Source organism: Callorhinus ursinus, unplaced genomic scaffold (genome assembly GCF_003265705.2).
Source record: "Callorhinus ursinus isolate GAN/ISIS: 27379988/994484 unplaced genomic scaffold, GSC_fseal_2.0 scaffold29, whole genome shotgun sequence".
Lineage (NCBI taxonomy): Eukaryota > Metazoa > Chordata > Mammalia > Carnivora > Otariidae > Callorhinus > Callorhinus ursinus.
Window position 1 is genome coordinate 15,966,864 of NW_027397091.1, and position 20,220 is coordinate 15,987,083.

Consider the following 20,220-nt stretch of genomic DNA (forward strand, 5'->3'; position numbering starts at 1 on the left):
CCGGGCTCCCTCCCCAGCTCAGTCTCCTCCCCACGCGCCCCCTCTCCGCCGCGCCGGCCAGCGCGGGCTGCGTCCCCGGCACTGCCCCCCGCCCGCGCCCGAGCCTGAGCCGCCGCGGCGCCGCAGGCTGCGGGAGCTGCGCCGCTCGTGCTCCCGCCTCGCCAGTGCTCCCGACGCGCCCCGGCCCCGCTCGCCCCGGCTCCCCGCTCCCCGCGCGCGGACCATGGAGTGAGGGGGCGGGCGGCCCCGCGACGCGCTCCCGCAGCCGGCGAGGCCGGAGCCAGCCCGGGTGGCCTCGCCAGCCGGCGGAGTTGGCCAGCGGCGGGCCCTCCTCCCGCCGGTCCTTCCCCGCTCCTCCTCCTCGGCCGCCGCCGCCCCCGCCTCCCGGCCGCCCCCGCCGCCTCCGCCGCGCCGCCGCCCGAGGCCGAGCGCGGACGCCGAGCGTGGGAGCCATGGCGCGCGAGGAGGAGAGGGACCCCGAGCGCCGGGAGGCGGCGGCGCGGGCCAGCGGCGAGGAGGAGGAGGAGGAGGGCGAAGAGGGACTGAGCGACAGCGACGACGAGGACGAAGACGACGAGCCCGGCAGCGGCGGGGAAGAGGAAGAGGAGGCGGCGGCGGCCGAGCGGGAGCGCAGCGAGGACGCGCGGCTGCAGCGCGCAGGGTTGCCTCCCGCCGCCGTCCCCGCCGCGGCCGCCCGCGACAGGAGCGGCCGCCGCCCGCCGGGGCCCCAGCCGGGGCCGCTACCCTGCCGCCCGAGGATGCCGTCGCCCGACGACGAGGACCGCGAGCGTCGCCGGAGCCGCCGGAGGGACCTTCTGCTGAGCCAGCTCTGCTTCCTGGCCTTGGTGGCGCTGCTGCTCTGGTCGCTGTCGAGCATGCAAGAGCATAATGGTGAGTGCTCGCGGCTCGCCCCGAGTGGGCGCTGCGGCTCCGGGAGCTCGGGGCTCCCGGGCCGGGCTCGGGGCGAGCAGGCTGGCCGGTGGGAGGGGGTTCCGGGCACGAGGACTCCCCCTGCCCCTTGGAGGGGCTCAGGAGGAGGGTGCCCTGGAGGCGAGGACCGCGCAGTAGAAACGCGGCCGGCACGTGGGGCCGCCCGGCTGGCCCCGGGAACACTTACCTGTGCCTCTTGGCTCTATCCTTCTGACCAACCGGCTGGAGGGACTGGTGGTAGAGGCGGCGGGGGCTGTTACCCTAAAGAAGCGCCCCCCCCCCAGGCCAGCAATAAAGTGGTCCTGATTAAGATTCGGTACCTGTGCAGGTAACCGCCTGTATACCTTTGGCTTGTTGCGGGCACGAAGGGGGCTGGTTGACTGGCCAGAACACGTAATTCTCCAGTGTTCCCCACACAGAACAGGCGGTATGTACCAGGTAGAGAGCTCCATACCCACTTTTCCAGAACAGGTGCCCGGAACTTCGGGTAGGAAAAAAAGTGTTGGTCACCTGGCTAGGGCTTAGGAATGTACTTGTTCTCTTTCACTGACCACTCACTGGGAAGGCTGATCCCTTTTGTGCACTTGTAATTCTGGAAGAAATGATTTAGATTGCCCTGCCCATCACGCTGTCGACTGCTCTTATGGTGCCCTGCAGTGGGTCTGCCCTTTACCCACAACTTTTGTCTTATCTTTGTCCTTGGCTTTTCTTGAGCTGAAATAGACCTTGTGGAGAAATGTGCTCAGAACAGTTGTCCACTGAAAACAGTTTGGACCCTGGGGGGCAGCTGTCTAAATAACGGAGGGAGAGACTTGGAAGAATAACTGTTGTAAAAACGGTTTTATATCCCAGCCGTTCAAGTGGCACAGTTCGTGGGAAAACAGCCGTAAAAATGGTTGTGAGAAAAAGCCGTTACAAATACGTGCTTTGGTGTTAAGATAGATGTAGCTCTGATACGAAGCGTTAGGAAGTGCAGAATAAAAGCCTTTTGATAGTGATGGTAAAAGGGTGGCATCAATTAAAAAAGGGATCTCCCCCAAATTGGCTGGTCTCATGCTTCCGGGGGGAAAGCATATGGTCGGGCTTGGTTCAGGTCTTAACAGACCTCTTGACAGACTTCCTCATATAGAGTAATATGAGAAAGTCTGCCCAGGTCTTCAGTGGAGCCGTTGGGACTCCACAGCTCTCTCCCTTTCTCCTGAATCCCAGATTATCTGGTGATGGGGACTGACATCGGGAAGGGGGCTGTGCTGGGGAGGGAAGCTGGACCTCTCTCGGAGGGCAGTGCCAGACCTGCCAAAAGCAGCTTCTGACTGATTCTCACGAGGAGGGTTTTCTTTCACCTCTCTTTAATCTACCGGATTTTTATGAGTGCAAAGCCAGTCTGTACTTGATGCCACCTTTGGAAAGGACCATGCGAAGTCAATTACATGCCGGCCATTTTTCCTGCGTGCTGGGGCTCTGTGAGTCCTAGAGTTTCCACCACTGTCAGGCTATAAAAGACGTTTTTCTGGATGGAGAATGTGACCCATACAGTTAAGTCCATCAGTGGCAGGGGGCTGCCTGGGCCCTGGGAAAGCTGGGATGTTCAGGGAGAAAGGGGGTGGCAGACACTCTGTAAACTTGAAACCTGGTGACTTGAATGTCATTTTGAAATGGTTTCCTTAGCAGTGACATTTCTTTTCAGGTGCCACCAACTCTGGACTTAGTTCCATAGCACAGCTCTTTTCCCTGTCCCTTCCCTTGATCTCTCTCCTCCCATATTCTTTCTGCCTCTCTCTCCCCTCCCATAAATGTAGGGCTTCAGAATACCCCTACCCCAGCAACTGGCAGTAATAGTGAAAAGCTAGCAGTGTGAAGGGGGATGCCATCCAGGCCTCAGATGGCATGCCAGTCCTAATTCTGTCCCTAGTCACCTTTTCTTCAGGTAGATACTTATAATTTCATTATATGACGCCTAGCTGATTCTCAGCAAGGCTCAGGTTTTTTGAGCTATTTTTTTTGAGCTAATTAATTAATGTGTGTGAATCTGCAAGTGATCATTTAGCTTGGGGGTTGTCATTTAGCAAACTTAAGCATTTGAATAGTGACTTTTACCCTGGAAACTTGGGTGCTATTCTACTTAAGGGTCCTTTCAGTATGGATAAAAAGTTTGGAATTTAGCCTTGTTTTAAAGACACTGTGTCTGGGAGAGGCTGAGTGATTCGCTTAAGGTCACACAGCAATTGAGGAGTAGAGGGAGGAACCAACCTGAGGTGGCCTGGCTCTTTGATCCCACGTCTGTTCCCTGGTATTCATGCCACCATCTGGGTGCAGCTTTGTAATATTTATATAACCACATGGGGGGTACCTTGCTAATGATCAAAGGGGGATATTTTTATTTATTCCCCTTGAAAGCCATGCAGTGATTAAATGTAACTTCTCAGAAGCCTGTTTTCTAACACATATTGATTTTTCTTTTTTTATAAAGAGGACAGTCCTTTCACCAAACCAAAGTAGAGAAGCGTGGAAGTTGGGTTACACAGTGTTGTATAACATTTCTGATCGTATGGAATCTGAGCTCCCTTTCTGGACATCTGACCGAACTCCAATATAGAGTCCTTTCTGCTGATATGGGATGCAAGCATTATTAAAGGAAGGGTTAGTGCTGGAATCAAGACAAAGGTTAACCCTCAGGGCAGCAAAAGCAGTAATAATAACTGGAACTTGGTGGGCTTTTAAGTGCCAGGCACTGTGCTAAAACAAGGACGTTTTATGTGCATTGCCTTATTTAAGCTTGCACACACTCTGCTGACGTTTGAGCGTTCGGTGGTAGAGGAAGCAAGAGGGCCTAGGTGCTCTCTTTAGTTGTTGCTGATAAAGATCTCATTTTCCATCGGTTTTCAAAGCCAATTGAAATAAGGTGTCAGATTTGCTAACAAGGGTTTTCTTCTCTTTTTCTTGTTTTTACAGTGAGAATGGATTACTTGTGTGTGTTTTGAGTGGTTTGAAAGTGTTTAATTTTTCTTTGAAGTAAGGAAACTGGTCCCCCTTTTTTCCAGAAGTTGTGTGAAAAAAGCCCAGAGGTTCTAACTCAGCAGTGGTTATAGACATTCCCTCTAGAAAGTTCTTGGGTAGGTGAATAATGAGTAAGGGAGAAATATATATATGTAATATATATAGTTCAAAGTTTATATACATACATACACACACACACACACACACACACACACACATATCTGGTCCAGTTACTATTGCTAATAACAAATTACCCCAAAATATAGTGGTGTAAAACTACCATTTTATTTTTTTGCTCATGGATACTTTGGACAGGGTGTAGTAGGGATGGCTTATCTCTGCTCCATGTCTGGGGCCTCAGCTGGAAAGAGTGCAAGGCTGGGTGACTTGACAGCTGGGTTGGCAGTCATCTGGAGGCAACATCACTCCCGTGTCTGGGGTTGATGCCCACTGTTGGCTGGACCCTCAGCTGGGCTATCAACCAGAACACCTATATGTGGCCTCTCCATATGGCTTCTCCATGTGCCTTAGTTTGAACTTCCTCATAGCACAGCAGCTGTGTTCCAAGAGGTTAAAGTGGAAGTGCACAGCATTTTTCTGTCTTAGCCTCCAAAATGACACGGTATGACTTCCACTGTTTTCTTTTGGCCAAGACAGTGACAGATGTCAACCCAAGTTCAAAAAGGGGTGACAGAGAAACCGCCACTTACTCAGTGGAGGAGCATCAGGGTATATCGTAAGGCAAGCAGATGGGTATGTGTGTTGGTGTGTAACATGGGCATGTGTGTTGTGGCTGTCTTTGGAAAACCAGGGGTCCAAGGGATAATAACTTACAGATCAGAGACATTTCCCAAGGTGGTAAATGGTGAATAATACATGCATATTTGAAATACCTTCCAATCATGATAACGTGGCAGTGCATCTGAAGTCAGGTATGGGGTCCACAGGTGGTATTTGGAAAGAGGGCCGTGTGGGTGTCTGAACTGCAAATTTCCGTTGCAGATCTGAGAGCACATCTTTAGCTTTGTGGCTTCCTCTTCCTCAGAGGACAAAGACCACAACCTCTCGATCCCTCCTGTGGCTGACAGGGAGATGCCTTGCTGGATTCTCCAGCTTTATCTTCCCTCCCTGCCTTCCCTTCCATGCTTTGCTACTTCGGCCTTTCTTCTGCTCCTGAAAAGGGTGACACTTCTTCTAGTCCCAGACCTGCCACACATGCTGTTCCACAGTCACCATCACAGCAGTTCATCCTTCACCTCCAGGCCCAAGATCTTCCTGACCTGACTAGATCCCCTGTTTTGTTCTCTGAACACCCTCAGTTTTCCCTTCATAGCATTTATCACAGTTGGCAATTATGTATTTATTTGGTTTTGGTTTGAGTAATCTGTCCTGTTCACCAGATTCTAAGCTCCAGGAGGTCAGGGACCCTGTGACCTTTGCTCACCTTTGTCATCTGTGCCACCCGCCCACAGTAGATGCTCAAAAGATGCTTGTTGAGTAAAAAAGCTGTTTTGATTTCTGAACTACAGGACCTGTGTTAAAAACTAGTTACCATGCCTCAGGAGCTCAGTTACTGGCATACATTTTAATCTCACAATTTAGAATTCTGCCCCCGTCCATCAAATTCAGTGTTGTTACCCATTTTTCATGGGCTAACACGGAGCTGTGGAATGTGAGTGCTTTGCCTGGTGTCACTTCATTAAGTGGCAGGATTTGAACGCAAGCCCATTTGCATCCAAGCTGGATGCCACTGCATTCCCTAGCCTCAGCTTAGGAGGACATGAATAGAAAATGGGAATCACGCTGCCTTTTTCAGTCGACTAGGGAGAGTAAAGGAGTAACAGAAGGTTGCTTTCATAGAAGCAGTATTTTAGAAACACATTGCTTTTCAACCTTTTCTATTTTCTGCCTAAACATATATAGATGTGTCTCTCCTGGCTTTTCTTAGCTGCTCATCAACCCAGATTTTTCTCAAAGATTTCCTTTACTTGCAAGCCTTGAATCCTTGTGGGAAGATTTCTTTTTCTTTCTTCTTCTTCTTCTTTTTTTTTTTTTTAATACCCCAGAGGGTTGGCAAAGCCAAAAGAATTGCAAAACCAGCCATTTGCTGAGAACTCCAAGGCTTGGTGGAAGTTGGCTGAGAGGACAGGATTTTGGCAACTCTCTTTTTCCTTAGGGAGATTCCTTTTCTTTGAGTGAAGTAAGTTTTTTTGGGGGAATGATAGTATACAGGCTCTTGTGTTGGGGAGACTGAGGTACAGAGAGTTCAGAGGCATCCTTGAAGTCACATAGCAAATGGCTTGTACTGCCAAGAAGGTAACGCAAGTTTTTCTGCTCTTTCGCTGCCTTCAGTTTCTGTAGAGCTTGTTTGGCTTTTGTTTATCTTTGCGATGGTTTGAAACATGGTATTCTCCTATAGGGTTTGAGAATTAAAGATTCAGTGGAAGAGGTTTTCTCTGAGTGAAGTAGTGGGGGGCACCATCCAGCCAGTTGTGATCATGGAGTCCTAAGTTCTTAGGCATGGATGGTGTCTTCCAGACTCTCTCCTGGAAGGTGCACTTGTCTTGTCCTTGTCCTCATCCCTGGGGGCAGTGATGCTGTTCATCGTTGGGAGTCCTGGGGGCTTCACCATCCCTCGTTGGTTTTCCCACCCCCACCCCCACCTTTGTAAGTGGTCCCTTAGGAAACTGTCTTCAGTGGCACCCCTTGAATGAATTCCTGCCTGAACCCTATTGGCATAAGACCCAGGGACTTCCATTCATTCACTCAGTAAACATGTGGTAGGCTTTTTCCTAGTTGTTGGGGTGATAGCGGTGTCGAAGATGGATACCCGGAATATTGTCCTCATGGTGGCTTAGACTTTAGTGGGAGGAGAGGTGTTGAACAACTAATTTTCAAGAATTATGAGAGAGACGAATGAGAAATATAGCATGGCTTGGAGGAGGTGTTGGTGGTAAGGAGAAGCTGGAACCTGGAAAATAAAAGGAATTAAGTTGGTAATGAATAGGGGACAAAAAAGCTAATTTATAAAAAATGGGCAAAAGATATGAACAGGCAATTCACAAAGCAATTGCAAATGACCAGTAGACACAGTAAAAATCCTCAGCCTTAATAGTAATCAGGGAAATCTAATTTTAAAGATTTATTTATTTATTTGAGGGTGAAGGGGCGGGGAGAGAGAGAGAAAGAGTGTGGGGGGAGTGGCAGAGGGAGTCTTCAAGCAGACTCCCCGCTGAGCACAGAGCCCAACACAGAGCTCGATCTCACGACTCTGAGATCATGACCTGAGCCAAAATCAAGATCAGGATGCTTAACCTGCTGAGCCACCCAGGTGCCCCTCAGGGAAATCTAATTTTAAAAATGATGAAATACCATTTTTTTAAGATCAGATGGGCAAAAATGAAAGTGTATGATAATGTCGAGTGTTGGCAGAGGTGCAGGGGAGACAGCTTCTCTCATTTACTGTAGGCAAGGATGTAAATTGGTTCCCCAAACACTGTGGGGAATTTTGAGGTGATAAGGTTTTAGGCACAGACCCCAAATGGAGCCTTGGCTAATTTTTAATGAAATGTGTAGAAAAGGGAGTGGTGGGATTAGAATGGCAGTGCCTAGGCATTTGAGCCTTGGATGGAAACCCAACTTTCCTGGACCTGTCCATGACCGTGAAGCATGTTGGTCATGACCCTTTGCACTCTAGATTAAAGACGTTAGGTGGGAGTTTGAGTGAACAGGGGAAAAGGCCTTTGTCATATCTGGAGGTGTTCAAACCAAAACAAGTTGCCTATTTGAATCATGAAATCTAGCCATTGTTCCTTGCTTGTCAGTCACTCTTTATTTCTACGATAGCAAGAATAATTAACGTCTGCTCATCTGTGACCTAGTTGGTGGAATTTCACATTTGCAACTTGGTATTTCTTTCTTCGTTCCCCCACTGCATTTCTGCATTGCTTGACCACAACAAAGGTCATTTTCACTTGTGTGACATACTGTGAATTCTGAACAAGGAAGTAACAAGCAGGTTTCTTGAATAGGACTTTCATGAAAGAACAAAGGGGGCAGGGGTGGGGTGTGGGCCACCAGGAGAAAGGGGGTGCCCCCAGTTGACATCAAGAAGTCAATAGCCCCATTTTTAAGAAGGAACATGAGATAATAACTTTTGGACATTTTGATTTTGATTACCAGTAGGACATCTAGGTGGAGTATAGCTGATCATTTAAAGTTGAGTTTATACGCAGTTGTTACAGATAAAGACCTGAGAATAGTATGCATGAGGGTGAAAATTGTATCTTTGCTCAACTCCGTGGGTCTCAGTCTTCTTTGCACGTTGTAATCACTGGGGAACCTTAAACTTTACTTATGTCTGGGTCTTGCCCCCCCCAAAATTCTGATGTAATGTTTTGGGGGGTAGCCTGGGCATTGGGATTTTTTACAAGTGAGGCAGATAGCCCCAATGTGCAGCCAAGACCGGGCACCACTGGGTTAGATGGGTGGTCAGTATTTACCTTACCACGGCCACGTCGTAGCTGAGCTGTGAAGTACGCTGGGCTGAATTTTTCTGTCCTAAACACGAATGTTTTGTTTTTTAAACCTTCACGACTAATTAAAGCTGGAATTTTCCTCCGGTTTCCTTCATCTTCTCTGCCTGTGTACACTGCCATTAGATATTCTATCCAGTTCTCTTTTTGAAGAAATCTTTCTCGGACTCTTGCGGCTTGTTCCAGTCTGGACAGGTTGCTTGTTAAATCTGCTGCCCAGCTGTCATGTTGAGATCTCCCTTCACCTTCTTCCTGCCTGTGGGTTCTTTCCCCCAGCTCTCCCTATGTTGAAGGATCCTATGTGTGTTTCCTGTCTTTTTTGGTTTATCCCTTCATTTGTGGTATACATTTCTGGGGATCACACATTCCAGGTGCTTTCTAAGACAGGGGGTGTGGAAATAGCAAGAACAAAGGTTTAAGACATTGTAGGTTTGAAAATACATTAATTCTAGCCCCACCCTTTGAAGATTGGGAGTGGGTGGGGAATTCAGGCTGGAACACAATTTCCACACAGTTTTGGAGGCATTGCTCCTATAACTTGTAGGGTTGCCCCTGAGAAGTCTGATGCTGTTCCACTTTTAATTAATTCTTTGGTATGAAACCTGTTCCCCCCCCCCCCCCCCCCCAAAGCATGTGTGCTCTTTGCTCTGCTCCTAAGTTCAGGTCTGTCACAGTTAAATGTCTGACGTGGTCCTGTTTTCATGCATTTTCCTGGGCATTCATTTGGTTCTTTTAATCTGGAAGCTGACGTCTTTTGGATCTGGGAACTTGTGTGATTTCCTCCATCCTAAGCTCTCTCTTCTCTCTGAATTACCTGTTATTTGGGTGTTTGACTCCCGAGATTCATCTTCTGATTTCTTGTCTCTTCTCTCCTACGTTTTTTCTCATCCTTTTGCTTTAATTTCCATAGGTTGCCTAACCATATCTTTTAACTCTACTGAGCTTTTAATTTCTGCTGTCATATTTTTAGTTTCCAAGAGCTCTTTTTTTTTACCCCCCTGTGAAAGTTATTTTTAGTAGCATCCTGTTCTGCTTCATCAATACAGTATCATCGCTTACATACCAACTTGGTTTCTCCAAGTTGCTGTTGTCTATTTTATTTTTCATGTTATGTGCTTTCTTCGAAAGTCAAGTGATCCTTGGTGTCTACTCATATTTACGTGAGGCCATTGAAATGATGTACAAGGAGTTTCTCTGTAAGGTGATCCAGCCAGGCCATGTCACTGGCAAGTGCTCTCATGTCTCTAATTCTGGATCTTTATCAGTGGGTGGTCAGAGTTCTCAGAAAGGGGTCACCCCGTGTCCTGTCTGGAGGGAGATCCAGTGGGAATCTAGTGGGAGAGGAAGTGGGGTTTAAGGGGTGTCGTTCAGTGGAAACATTCTCCTAGGCTCAGTGAGTTGTCTTGAGGGTGGTTATGAGTATGACAGAGCTGCACAATTTAGTTTGATACATTGCAGGACCATCCTGAGTTATTTCAGGCTCCCTTCCTCCTGCCCTCCTCCCCCTCTTCCTGCCTTCCTCCTTTCTATCCCTTAACTCCTGTACACATGAAACTGCTAAGAACTGTTGCCTCCTGGGAGGGCTTATGCTCAGGGATAAGGGGGAGGCTTAGTTTTCACCATCTTCTTAAATTTAACTGACCTTTTTATGGAGATAGCTGTAGATACACAGGCCATTGTAAGAAATAATGCAGAGAGACTCCTCGTATGTTTTCCCCAGTTTCCTTCAATGGTGACATTTTACAAAAGTCTAGTATAATATCATAACCAGAGTAGTGCTACTGATCCGAGCCAACAACCTTGTTCAAATTTCCCAAGTTTCAGTTGTATTCAGGTGTGCATGTGTGTGTGTGTAAGTGTATGTGTGTAGTGTGTGTACATGTGTATGTATGTACATGTAGTGTGTAGGTGTGCGGTATATGTGTATGTGTGTGTGTGCAGTGGGTGTATGTGTGGCATGTGTGTGCATGTGTGTAGTATGTGTGTACATGTGTGTATGTGTGTAGTATGTGTGTACGTGTGTGTGTGTGTTCTGCACAGCTTTATCACCTGTGTCGGTTGCTGTAAGCACCACAGTCAGAGTGTTGGACAGATCCACTGTCACAAGGGTAACTTGTGTTGCCCTTTTCATAACCACACAGCCTATGTACCTTTTTATACAGAAGAAACAGGCAAGGTAAGTAACTCCTGTCACCTCCAAGAATAGTTAAAGCATTATAACTTCTCCAGTGAAAGGCTGCTTGTAAGTTGAGGGTGGGGAGAGGAGCGTGAAGTCCATCGATGTTCATGAGCCTGGGCCATGGAGACCTCGCTCAGTGATTGTGTTCCGTCCTTCCAGGGACAGCAGCGTGCGCTAAGTGCCAGGTAAAGGCCGCGCGGGGCTGGTGACCAGTTTCTTCGGTGGATCATGTTTTCTGTCATTTGCACAGTGTTTCTGAATGAATGCTCCGTGAAAAGTTTACTCAAGCTTTTTTTTCATTCAGGCAGGTTAGCCAAGCTTTCTGCAATACTATTGTCCCCATTATTTTTTTCCTAGGGTATTAGAGATGGAAATCTTGGGACTGTTGTCTCTTAACATCTGACTTTATGTTTGAGGAACCTGATGTGAAAGAGAATTCAATCAGGGCCCGGACCCTGGTTTTCTGATTCTTTGCTTAGTAAATAACCACCCCCTCACCCCAGAAAATGAAGGTTAGAAATATATTTAGTGCAGATGGACTCAGTGGAATTATTTCAAATTCGGAAATGTTTCTGGAGTGCTGGAATCTTGCTGGGAGTTATTTGGCATGCAGTGTAGTCACTAAATGGGGAAAATTAGGGAAATTCTGGGGGAGCTGCTTCTTGTAACAAAAGATTTGTTTTTTCAGAAATCCAGGCTCTTAAGACACATGTGGCTTGCTTCAGGAGAAAGTTAACATCCTTGGTTTACCTTCCACCTGGCTAGTCACCTCATACAGCCATAAGAAATATTGGTTATTTCGAAGATGAGTGCCCTTGAATTTTTCTTTTTGGGGTCTTTGAGTTGACAAGATTTCACCACTTTCCATACCTGGTGTTGCAATTCTAGTCTGTGATCTGAACACCACTTCCAAACAAAGCAAAGCTTCTTAGGACCTTAACACCCTAGGTTTTGAAAACCCGATGAAAATCCCCTTCTGAGTGAGATTTCACAGTGTGGTCATTTGAAATCACCAGTGTTTGTTGGGGTGAGTGCAGAAAGAAAGCTCATTGCACCTATTTTCAATAAATCTGGACCTGAGGACAGGTCAGTTGCAGTATTTTCCAGCATTGTGGTATGTTTCCTCCCTTAGATATTGCAAAATTGATGGAATAATATATAAAATGTCTTGGATACTGCTTTTGAAACTAAAAATATGAATATACAAGAAAATTGATTGACAGGATGCAGAACAAAAACATCACCCCCTAGAAACTTTCTCATACTAACCCTTTGTAATTATACCCTTCCTCATCCCTAACCCCTGATCTGTTTGCTGTCACCATGATTTTTTTTCTTTTTTTTTTAAAAAAGATTTTATTTATATATTTGACAGAGACATAGAGAGAGAGGGAACACAAGCAGGGGGAGTGGGAGAGGGAGAAGCAGGCTTCCTGACGAGCAGGGATCCCGATGTGGGGCTCGATCCCAGGTCCCTGGGATCATGACCCGAGCCGAAGGGAGACGCTTAACGACTGAGCCACACAGGCGCCCCTGATTTTGTCTTTTTGAGAATGTCATACACATCAAATCCTGTAGGCTGCAATCTTTTGACATTGGCTTCTTTCACTCAGACTCTCAGATTTGTCTACATTGTTGCATGTGTGGGCAATTCATTCCTTTTTCTGGCTGAGTAGTATTCCATTAAACAAGATGTACAACAGCTTGTTTATCCATTTGCCTATTGAAGAACATTTGAGTTGTTTTTAGTTTTGGTAATTATGAATAGAGCTGCTTATCAACATTCAAATCCAGTTTTTTTTTTAATTTCTTTTTCTCACCTTATTATACTGGCTGAGACTTCTAGTTCAGTGTTGAGTTTGAGTGGACATGCTTGCCTTATCCCTGATTACTTAGGGAGAAAGCCTTCAGTCCTTCATCCTTAAGTATGATGTTTGCTGTAGGACTTTCATAGATGTTCTTTATCAAGTTGAAAAAGTTCTCTTCTGCTTATAATTTTTTTAAGATTTATTTATTTATTTATTTGAAAGAGAGAGAATGAGAGAGAAAGAGGGCACATGAGAGGGGGGAGGGTCAGAGGGAGAAGCAGACTTCCTGCTGAGCAGGGAGCCCGATGCGGGACTCGATCCCAGGACTCCAGGATCATGACCTGAGCCGAAGGCAGTTGCTTAACCAACTGAGCCACCTAGGCGCCCTCTGCTTATAATTTGTTGAGAATTTTTATCAGGAATGGATATTGAAGTTTGTCAGGTGCTTTTCCTGCATCAATTGATATGATCCTATGGTTTTTCTTCTTTAGACATTTAATACGATGGATTGCATAGATTGATTTGCAAATACAGAATTAGCCTTGCATACCCTGGAGAAGCCCCACTTGATCATGGTGTGTTTTTCATTTTATTTTCTTGGATTTGAATTGGTCATATTTTATTGCAGACTTTTGCACCTGTGATCACCCAGGGTATTGGTCATAGTTTTCTTTTCTTGTACTATCTTTGTCTGGTTTTGCTGGCCCCATGAAATGAATTAGGAAGTATTCCTTTATCCTCTGTTTCCTGGAAGAGATTGTATAGAATTGGTAGATTCTGCTTTTTAACTTATTGTAAACATTTCTCCATGGCACCAAACTTTAAAAATAATTTTTAATGTCTGCATAATAATAGTATTAAAAATCACAATATTTTTATTAGTATTTATAGCAAGTGATAATTTATTGAACACTTTGCATGCTTGAGGCACTGTTTAAGTGCTTTTACCTGTATTGACTCCTTTAATCACCATATCCAGTGGAATAGGTACCATTATGATCTCCATTTTACAGGCAAAGAAAAATAAGACGAAGTATGTAATTAACTTGCTTAAAGTTCCTATGTGGCCGGGTAGTAGTTGAATTCAGGCTGTCTGATTCCAGACCCCATGGTCTTAAACTATTACATTCTATCCTCTGGTTATATTATAAGTTATTTATTCAGGCCTCTATTTGGGATATTTAGGTATTTTCTGTGTCCTCACTGTGATGAATGTTCTTGTACTGAAGTCTTTGATAGTCGATGATGATTCTTTTAGGCTGGATTCCTAGAAGTGCTATGTCAGTGTCAAAGTGCATGCCTATTGTAAAGGCTAATAACATTCTGCCATGTAATTTTCCAGGAATTTAGACAAATTAGAAGTTCCAATAGCAGTGTTTGAGAGTGCTTAATTCAGTGTTCTCTGTCAGAATTGAATATTATGATTATTTTACATATTTTAAATTCAATTTGATTGTGGAGAGATGGTATCTCATTGCTTTACTTTGCATTTCTTCGTACTAGTGAAGCTGAATGTTTAAAAAATGTTTATTGGCCATATATATATATCCTTGTGAGAAAAACTTACTCATGTCTGTTCTCCATGTTTTTCTAAGGGGATAACTGTTTTTCTTAATGACTTGTAAAGCTCTTTATATATTCTACATATTCGTCTTTTATCCTATATCAGAAGTTTTCCTCCCCCACCCCCCTTTTTGGTGTACAGAAGAATTTCATTTTTATCTGGTCAAAACTGTATCTCTTTTCTCTTGTATTTTTTCATTGTTTTATTCTTAGACTCAGGATATCAAGGGTGTGTTTATTCCACATAATTCTTTGTCTTTTTTCTCCTTTTTGTATGGTTTAATTAAAAAAAAAACACCTCTTTATTTCATTTGGAACTTATTTGAGCTAAGATGAAGATTTTACTTGAACAGATGAGCAGATTTAACAGTTAAATTGTTTATTGAATAATTTTTCCTTTAGCCACACATTTATGGTATGACCTTTATTCCGTGCTTATTTTCTTATGTATCAGAGGCAGATGTTGTGATGTCTGTTTTGTTCTATTTTCTCATTAATTAATTGTTGTAGGCCATTAGCATATTAATTATCTGATAGGGCAAGACTCCTCTCCTCTTGTTCTGGGAGAAAAAATCATTTGCTATTATCACTTGTTTATCCTTCCAGGTGAACTTTAGAATCTCTGTTGAATTTTGCTCAAGTGCCTCTGGGTTTTGACAAATCTATAAATAATTTGTGGAGAAATGGCATTTTACAGCATTGATTCTTTTCATTCCTAGGGTGCTTCTTCATTTGATCAAGGCTATAAAACAAATCTGTCAAGATTCGTAATTATTTCCCTATCTCTTTCTTACATATATTTGTGCGAACTATTGTTATTATTTATTCTGACTCTTGTTTCATTCTTTATATATTCTCTTAAAATATTTAGTCTTTACAATTTTTTCTTAATTCTCTTCTTTATATTTTATTCTTAAGTTTTAAACTACGTAATAATAATAAAGACAAATTGTTATACAAACCAATACCTTATATTTTCCAATAGTTTTCTATTAAAGGGAATTTTTATTTTTTTGATTTATTTTTTGATGATAAAAGTGCTCAGAAAGGAGGTTTATTTATTTTTTCTTTTTTGTTAAATTTTTATTTTAATTCTAGTTAGTTAACATACAGTGTGATATTAGTTTCAGGTGTACAATATAGTGATTTCACACTTCCATACAACACCTGGTGCTCATCACAATAGGTGTACTTGGAGGGAATTTTTATTTTTTTAATTAGTTTTTTAGAGAGAGAGTGTGCGCATACAAGTGGGGGGGACAGGGGAAGAGGGAGAAGGAGAGAGAGAATCTTAAGCAGACTGCATGCCCAGCATGGAGCCCGACACAGGGCTCAATGCCATGACCCCGAGATCATGACCTGAGCCGAGAGTTGGATGCTTAAAGGACTGGGCCACCCAGGCACCCCAGAGGGAATTTTTAGGTTCATGCTGTAGGTGGGTAGTTTTTTACTGTTGGCTCTTGGTTATGTTAGTTGCTTTTCATTATGCTATGGAAGTTTCCTTTTATTTCTCATTTTCTAAAAGTTTTTTTTTCTTTTTTTTTTAAATCAGCCATGGATGTTATATGTGGTCAAATGCCTTATTAACATTTGTTGAAGTGTTTAGTATAATGTAACATAAATATCCATGTGAAGCTGCTCCTGAGGTAAACCCCAGATAGCCATGCTATTTTTTTTCCTTTCATAGGATATTGGGTTTGATTTGTTCATACTCCTTTTGGATTTTTGCTGTTATATTCTCGACAGATATTGACATACAGCTTCTCTGCCAGGTTTTGGTGTTAGTATTGCACTAACTTCACAAAACTAATCGATGATTTCCAAGTTCTCCTATGTTCCAGAATATTTTATGAAGCATGGGGATGGTCTGTAACTTTAAAATTTGCAAGAATATTTATATAGTACTGCCTGGCCTTTACGTGGCCTGTAGCAATCTTCTTAAAAATAATTTTGGAGAAAATCTTCAATTTCTGCCACTGCTTACTTTTCCATGGAGCTAGTTTGTTTTCTCAGAAATGTCCATTTCATTAAGACTTTTTAAAATGAACCAAATTATGCATTGCATTTTAAAATTTCAATTTGTTCTCTAATGTGATTATGTAACACTTTCTTATTACTAACTCATGTGTTTTTTTTTTCCTTGATCAAATCTGACTGTATTTGGTTTATTTTATTATTTTTGGAGGATACATCTCATGTATCTTTATCAATTTTGCTTTTCCCCGTTTTCTGAATCAATTACATCTTTAATAGTTTTTTAAAAAATCTTCTCTTCCTTTGTTTTCTAATATCTCGAATTAAGTGCTTTATTTATATGTTTTTATTCTTTCTAGCTAATGGTGCATTTGCCCTTGAGGACAGCTTTGACTCACCTTATAAGTTTCAAAGTGTCAAGTAGTCATTATTATACTTTTCAGATAGTCTTGTCATTGTAGTTTTATTTTTTCTGCAATTAATTATTTAGGAGAGTGATTTCTAATTTCAAAGTTTATGTGCATATTTTTTTATTATTTTTCTTAAAGATTTTATTTATTTATTTGACACAGAGAGAGACAGTGAGAGAGGGAACACAAGCAGGGGGAGTGGGAGAGGGAGAAGCAGGCTTCCCGCTGAGCAGGGAACCCGATGCGGGGCTCGATCCTAGGACCCTGGGATCATGACCTGAGCCAAAGGCAGTCGCTTAACCACCTGAGCCACCCAGGCGCCCCTATGTGCATATTTTTAAAATGCCAATTTCTAATTGTCTTTCAGTTTGTCCGGAGAATATGACCTTAGATTGTGGTTTTCATCTGCTTTGGTTGTTTTTTTTTTTTTTTTTGGAACACGAACTGTTTGTGATTGGATACTCATTTGTCTGTCTTTTGTATCTATCATCTTCTCATTTCATCATTTCCCTCTTTTTGTCATTTCCTCTTCATTATGCAAGAGTTTCTACATTTTTTTTTTCCTCCTCAGTGGTTTTGTTTTCAGCACTTTGGGTCTGCTCTGTTGCCTTTTATTCCATTTAGGTTTTGTTCATGTATTTCCATCTTTTTAATTTCATATCTTGTCCATCCCCATATTAACTAGCTGCCATTGTAATCTTAGCCTTTCTGCTCACTTTTAATTTTCTTTCATATAGCCCATATTTCTTTGCATGCCATTGGGATTACAAAACTAATTCTTTCTAAAATTTACTTCTTCTACTTTTAATAAATTATTTTTGGAAGTATAGTATTCTTTTTTAGGTTGCAGTGAATTTTCAGGTTTTTTTTTTTTGAGTTATCTACCTTTGAAAGGGAAGATCCAGGCCCCATGTGTGCCTGTGAAGGGACACTCCTGTCTCTCCAAAGCACTCACCTTGCCATATTGTGTCCAGTTACTATTAGCATATTTTTAGCCAAAGATATGTTCATGGTCTTGACCAAATTCCTTGTGTTTATGTTGACTTCTCTAGGGTGACTCAGCTTGCCTGAGAGGAGATCTCCCGGTAGTTTGAATATTTAGATGGAGCTTTATTCATATAATTTCAATTAGTTGATAGTTCTTCCATCTAGAGACAGTGCATTAAAGTCTACCACCCTAGTTTGTATCTTCCTGTGGTTCTCTCTTTTCCTTTTTGTTATTCTGCAGATGGTAATATTCCCCCATCCATCCACTCTTTCCCCAGGTTGAGTTGCATTTCCAGGAATTGGAGTCTCTGCATGGATGGATATAGAAAGACATATTCATGGGGTGGGGGTCTCCTTGGAAGCATTTCCTTTCAGCAGCCTGGTTCTGAGATAGGAGTTCACACCAGGGGACCGGTGTGCCACAGCCCACCTATCACTTCCCACAGCCCACCTGTCGTATCCCATCCTTCTGTTTCAGGGGCTCACCCACACTCCATGAATGTAGAAAAGGGCAAATCACATATTGTTGACTGATGGCCATATTATCCCAGGATGCCTGTTCAGATTTCAGCTTTAAAGTTTTAGTTTGTTACAAAGAAGAAGAAATTTATTTCATGGATAAAGAGATTCAGGAGCAGCTAAATCTATCTAATATTAACTGACTGGTCAGTGTTTTTTCATGGTCACACCTCTTTCACATATTTTATCTCAATTATCTACACACAATGATGGGTTAGATATTGTAATCCTCTTTGGGTTAAATTGACTTGCTCAAAGTCACGTAGGTAGACAATGGTAGTTTCCACTGTGCTGAACATCTTTGAGGAACATTTCCTGCCAGGAAGTCAACAGAAGCTACCCAGTGTGGTAGGCAGAATTATGTTCCCCTCCCTGTCAAAGATGCCCATGTCCTAATCCTGGGAACCTGTGAATCTATGGTGCATGGCAAGGGCGAATTATGTTTGCTGATCAGCTGGTTTTGAGATGGGAGAGTATCCTGGATTATTCAGGTGGGTCCATTGTGATCACAGGGGTCCTTGTAAGTGAAAGAAGGAGGCAGGAGGGGTTGAGTCAGGGAAAGTGAGGACAGAAGCAGAGGTGGGGGTGGTCCTCTTATTGGCTTTGAAGATGGAAGGGGCCATGAGCCAAGGAATCTCGGTAGTTGCTAGGAGCTGGGAAAGGTAAGGAATGGGATTCTCCTGTGGAGCCTCCAGAAGGAACACAGCCCTGCTGACATTTTGAATTTAGTCCACTGAGACCCCTGTTGGATTTCTCACTCCTAGAACTATCAGATTTTTGTTTGTTTTAAAGCCATTAAGGTTGGTGGGAATCTCTTGCTACAGCACTAGGAAACTAATACACTTTGCATATCAGATTTTGTGGTCTGACTCTCTGTTTTTTTGTTTGCTTTTGTTTTTTCTTAAAGTTTTATTTATATATTTGGGAGGGGAGAAGGGCAGAGGGAGAGGGGGAGGGAGTCCTAAGCAGACTCCACGCTGAGCACAGAGCCCGAGGTGGGGTTTGATCCCATGACTCTGAGATCATGATCTGAGCTGAAACCAAGAGTCAGATGCTTAACTGACTGTGCCTCCCAGGTGCCCTGTGGTCTGACTCTGAGAAACAGGAACAGGAAGTCCTGGAGTGATTGCACATCAAACAGGCATTTACCTGGGCCATTACTGTGTCCTCATTTGTTATACTGTATATTTATTTTCTCACTGTGCTGATGCTACCCCCCCAAGGAGAATGTCAGCTCCCGGGAGCAGGAACTTCCTCTGTTGTGTTCACCATCTTATGCCTGGTGGCTGGTTTGGAGGAAAAGCTCAATAAATATTTGTTAGATTATTCCTTTTTTGCCCAGATGATACTGTACCAACAAAAAGGAGTCTCAGTTGCTTCTTTGATGGAATACTGCTGAGTGTATAAGTAGTAACAAAAATAAAAAGAAGAAACTGAGTTAAAATGATTACTTTTCAGTGTTTTTTCTAGTGTCTAGTCGTATACATAAAAATTTTTTTTTAGAGTTAGCAGATACTCCTCTTACACTCTCATGGGATCCTTTCATAAAATAAGATAGGTGGTTATCAATATGATGCTCCATGTTGCATTTTTGAGACTTAACATTTTAATAATGATAACCATCAGTTTTTGATAATTATCATTTCATGGGCTGGTTGGCACTCCATTGAGTATATAGGATATTCCGTTGAATATGTAGAATATATGTATTTAAGTGTTTATTGATATTTAAAATGTTATAGGTTACTTAAAACATTTAATTATTACTAATTAAACACTAGCCTATGAGTGTGTTACAAGTCACTATGCTCTCTAGTTATTATTGTGTTTATAGTAATCTAGTAGGTTTGCTGGAGCTGCTGACAATGTGGAGTTATGGGGCTTCCACATGTTTCTGTATAGAGCTCTGTCCGCTAGGTTCCCTGTCTTAGAGTGTTCTTTTTAAGATATATTTATTAATTTAAGTGAGAAAGAGCAAGCTAGAATGAGCGGGAAGGGCGAAGGGAGAGAGAATCTGAAGCAGACTCTACGCTGAGCAAGAAGCCCGACATGGGGTTTGGTCCCAGGACCCCAAGATCATGACCTGAGCCAAAACCAAGAGTTGGACACTTAACTGACTGCACTACCCAGGCGCCCCTGTCTTAGAGTAATCTGAATAGCTTCTTCATTTCTGTTTACTCCTAAGGCATTCTCTGCCTGGTATCGAGTGTCCCACCTTGTCTCTTCAACCTCACATTGCAGTTCGGTGTAAAATTCTTCCTCGTCAGAAAACCCTAGAACCTCTACTACAACTGGAGGCAAAGAGAGTGTTAATGGGT

At 43.3% G+C, this 20,220-nt stretch overlaps 1 protein-coding gene across 2 annotated transcripts in view; it reads left to right on the forward strand.

Annotated features, from left to right (window-relative positions):
• Nucleotides 1–243: 243 nt before the first annotated feature.
• Nucleotides 244–20,220, forward strand: part of SLC24A3 (solute carrier family 24 member 3) — a 505,924-nt gene continuing 485,947 nt past the window's right edge. The window contains exon 1 of one of the 2 annotated variants that reach the window (XR_003209402.2): nucleotides 244–891. Coding sequence is in view for 1 of the 2 variants with exons in the window: in XM_025876957.2 (XP_025732742.1) it covers nucleotides 453–891 (439 nt within the window). In the remaining variant the exon portion in view is untranslated. The remainder of the gene's footprint in view (nucleotides 892–20,220) is intronic. The other variant, XM_025876957.2, reaches the window with a different exon arrangement.